The sequence below is a fragment of the Beta vulgaris genome, chromosome 2, assembly GCF_026745355.1.
Source record: "Beta vulgaris subsp. vulgaris cultivar EL10 chromosome 2, EL10.2, whole genome shotgun sequence".
Lineage (NCBI taxonomy): Eukaryota > Viridiplantae > Streptophyta > Magnoliopsida > Caryophyllales > Amaranthaceae > Beta > Beta vulgaris.
The window spans coordinates 12554990-12559292 of NC_079203.1; the positions used below are offsets into that span (position 1 = coordinate 12554990).

General features: G+C 34.8%; 1 protein-coding gene across 1 annotated transcript; it reads left to right on the forward strand.

Annotated features, from left to right (window-relative positions):
- Positions 1–3338: 3338 nt before the first annotated feature.
- Positions 3339–4082, forward strand: LOC130590568 (uncharacterized). Its single transcript, XM_057393074.1, has 2 exons — positions 3339–3863; positions 3953–4082. The coding sequence occupies exons 1-2, from the start codon at positions 3431–3433 to the stop codon at positions 3967–3969; spliced, it is 450 nt and encodes a 149-aa protein (XP_057249057.1). The 5' UTR covers positions 3339–3430; the 3' UTR covers positions 3970–4082.
- The last annotated feature ends 221 nt before the right edge of the window (positions 4083–4303 follow it).

Consider the following 4303-nt stretch of genomic DNA (forward strand, 5'->3'; position numbering starts at 1 on the left):
CTGATTTTATCATTTAAACTGATTTGAAATTAGATAAAAATAATTTCCTATAATTTAGGCATGACCTACTCAATTGCACAATTGTACCGTTATACTTTTGCACGCCTAAGTCTAGTTCCTTTTATTAACCAAGTTCCTTTAACAGATTCGTTTAGTGCCACTTAGTTTGTTCCTTAGAAAGGAACAAACTCTCATTCTCAAATAAAACTGCCACTGTTTCTTACCATCCTTACTTTGTTCCTTTACACTGGAACTAGAAAATAAAACGCCTAGCTTTTATTCTTCTTGATCCAATGCATGCTCCAGTATCAACTTATAGAAACTTCTTTACTTAGCCTTTGAAATCCTCTCTTGACTTCGTATTCTCCCAGTTCCTTTCATTGATACCTTAAACATTATACACTTAAATACCTCATTAGTTCACTACTTAGTTTGCATCTTTGTTTCTTTGTCATCATCAAAACTAGGGTTCAACATGCATCTAAGTTCCTACAGTGGTATCAGTTAGCCTATTGCATAGATTAATATGATCATGTTGATGCATGTTTTATTTCATTTTTTAATTCAATTAATGGAGGGCTTTATATATAAATTTATTTGCATAATTGATATTAATTGATTGGAAACATAAAAATTGGATTTTTATGTATATATAAATATATATTATACTCAAAATTGAAATCTCACATCACAAAATATCAGATTTTGTGTATTAGTTTATATCTTTTTTTTTGGCTTTTGTTGAACAAAATTGATATGAACCCTATTTTTTTTCCCCAAATCAATTTGTTGTAACTTTCATTCAATTATGCACAAGGGTTGTTGATAATTGAAAGGGAAAAGGGGAAGGGTTGCAGGAATTCGACCGACATGGTGGCTGGCGTGCCGCCGGAATGTGGCCGGCGTCGTGGTGGCTCGCGTGGCGCGAGCTTCCTGCGCTGGGCGCTGCTGTTGGCGCGGCTTGCTGCCTGCGCTGTGTCGTGGCCGCCAGCACTGCCGGTGTTGGTCGCCGTGGCCAGCGCGCGGTGGCCGGTTCTGCCGAGGCTGATCGCGCGGTGGTGGGCTGCTGCTGAGGTGGCAGTGGTGCTGCACTGCTGCCTTGGCAGCTGCCTATTTTTTTATAAAAAAAAAGGTTCTTTTTTTGAGTATATTCCAATATTGCAAATTGATTAATTAATGGTGATTAATTTTATATTTAAGTCATAATTGAATTAAAATAAGGAATAATTGTCAAGAATAAGTCAACCTTTGCGTTTACCGCTTTTAACAACTCAACCTTCATTTATTCCAGTAGCAAGTAAAGCTTGTACATGAATTAGCTTTTAACAAGTTTTTTTACTTATGACCTGAACAATCCCTACAATTTTGTTCAGTTTTAACAGGTGTGTATTCTAGAACTCATTAAATTGTTCTCTAGAACATATTTGCACTGCTTGAATTTTATAAAAGTTATATGAGAAACTTAAAACTGAACAAAATTGTAGGGGTTGTTCAGGTCATAAGTAAAATAACTCGTTAAAAGCTAATTCATGTACAAGCTTTACTTGCTACTGGAATAAATGAAGGTTGACTTGTCAAAAGTGGTCAACGCAAAGGTTGACTTATTCTTGACAATTTTTCCTTAAAATAATGAGCTTTAATTTTATTAGTTAATTATATGTGATAATTGACTAGTTAATTTTAAAGGGGGTTACTAAGAAGTTAGTAACTATTATTATTTTTATTATTATGATGTTAATTACATTTTAGGTTGTTAGTATTAATAGTTGATTAATTCTTCCATGCCTCTTTATGTGGTTAGTCATCATGTTAATTTTTTTTTTTTAATATGATTAAATTATATGTGGTGCCTACAATTGCTTTAATTTTTCTTTAAGTTTAATATGATTAAATTTGTTTGATTAATATTTTAAAGCCTTTGTGAGATGAAATTATAATATGGTTAAATTTTGTCTTAAGGTTCCAACCATAGGATTTAATGTGAGATTAAATCTTCATGGTGTTATTATGTTTTAAAGTTGTTAAAACATGATAATTTATTTTAATAGTTGATTAAAATGCATGTTTTATATATATGATATTATGAATGCATGCGGTGACTAGTATGGCCCAAAACTTGGATAGAAAATACGATCTGCGTATCGTTAATGTATTTTTGTAATCTAAATACGATCTACGCATCGTTGGTATTTTTGTAATATTTTAGTTTATAATTTCAAAAATATTTATTCAAGTAGTAATAAGAAGAATGGTGATTCAATCTTATCCTATGAAGCACAAGGATGGAGATCCATGGTGATTCAACAAGGGAGCCTTAAAGAGTAGTCTTTAGGTTTAGGGGCCATACTAGGATCACATTTTATTTTATGCATTTAAATATTGCTTTTAAATGCTTTCTAAGTTTATTATGCTTGTGATTTAATTATTTAAATGTTCACTAGTAATTAAATCAACATAATAATTTACTTAGGTCCCTTAAATAAAATATTGGGTTTTTGCTATTCCAAATAAACACCTACTAAAACTTGATCGTTAGTAATAGTTCTGCCAAAGCAGAGTATTACTTTCAATCTTGGGCTAAGTAGAGTAAATTTCCGAAATTTGCAAGTTTAGTTTGGTTTGGCCCAACAAAATCATCAAAACGGTTTTGGATTTTGTAGCAAATTTTTGGGTTTTGTGTTTGGGTGACAAGCTCTGTCTAGGATTAGGAAGGCTCTCCCCAACGTTGTGGGTAACTTCCTTACCTGGGAGGTAATCACCTTAGCAAACACCCATTAACTAAATTACAAATGTTGTAATTAGTAAAGGAGTTTACTTACCTTTTAAACTTGGTTTTAAGTTGAGGCCAAAGTCCAGTTATAAATCATGTTTGATAGGATTTTAGAACCACTTGATTCAAAAAAAAAAGGGACACGTTAAAATTGGTCAAGTGCATAGCTTATATTTTTAAGTGTTTAAAATTTGTTAAAAGCTATTATGATAAACATACTTATACTTTTTGCATCTTCTATGTAGATATCATGTCTGGTAACAACAATAATTCACCTTTTAACTTACGTTCAATCCTTGAGAAGGATAAATTGAAGGGAACAACTTCCTTGATTGGGAAAGGAATCTAAGAATTGTTCTTAGGTCCGAAGGTCGAGAGGATGTTCTTGAAACCCCGATCCCATTTTAACTACCTCTACTGATGCTGAGAAAGAGGCCCATAAGGCCGTTGCAGAAAGGTCAGTAATTGTTACTTGCCTTATGCTAGCGGCTATGGAACCAAGCCTTCAAAAGAGGTTTGCAAGCTTGGATGCCTATAGCATTATCCGACAGTTGAAAACCGTTTCAACAACAAGCTCGGATAGAGAGGTATGAAACTCACAAGGCTATTCTTGAGTGTTCGTTAGTTGAAGGCAAGCCGGTCGCCACTCATGTCTTCTAAATGATTGGTTATTTTGAAGCCATGGAGAGGTTGGGCTTTCCTTATAGCCAAGAGTTGGCTACTGACATCATTCTGCACTCACTTCATAAGGGGTTCAATACGTTTCGATTGAATTTCAATATGAACGGGGTGTCGAAAACCCTTGCTGAGTTGCATGGGATGCTCATGACTGCCGAGCAAAACATCACTATTGCACCTAAGAAGGAAGTTCTTATGGTTCAAAAGGAAAAGGGTTTTAAGAAGGAATGGGCTGGCAAGAAAAAGCAAGATAAGGGCAAGCAAGTTGCCACTAAGACTGCTATTAAGCCACAGGCAAAGGCAAAGCCAAAGGTGGCCGCAAATGCCAAGTGCTTCTATTGTGATCAAATAGGTCATTGGAAGCGTAACTGCCCAAAGTACTTGAAGGATAAGAAGTCTGGGGCTTCTTCTTCAGGTATCTATGTCATTGACATTAATTTAGCAACCTCTACTTCTTGGGTATTTGATACCGGTTGTGTTTCTCACATTACTTCGAATGTGCAGGGACTAAGAAGGAGTAGAACTTTGGCTAAAGGAGAGGTGGAACTGCGAGTTGGAAATGGTGCAAGAGTTGCAGCCGTTGCAGTTGGGACTTATAGTCTACCTTTGCCTTCTGGATTAATATTAGAGCTTAATAATTTTTTTGTTCCTGCTATTACCAAAAACATTATTTCTATTCCTGTTTTGGATAATGAAGGGTTTTCATTTACAATTGAGAAAGGTTGTTTCTCTGTTTATTTGAATTCAATGTTTTATGCCACTGCTAAGAGGTCTAATGGTCTATATTACCTAGACTTAGACAAAGATGTCCTTAACATAGACAGCAAAAAACATAGATCAAGCGATACTAATCCT

Excerpts from the sequence above, each read along its gene's own strand:
- LOC130590568 (XM_057393074.1), top strand. The coding sequence starts at position 3,431 with ATGATTGGTTATTTTGAAGCCATGGAGAGGTTGGGCTTTCCTTATAGC.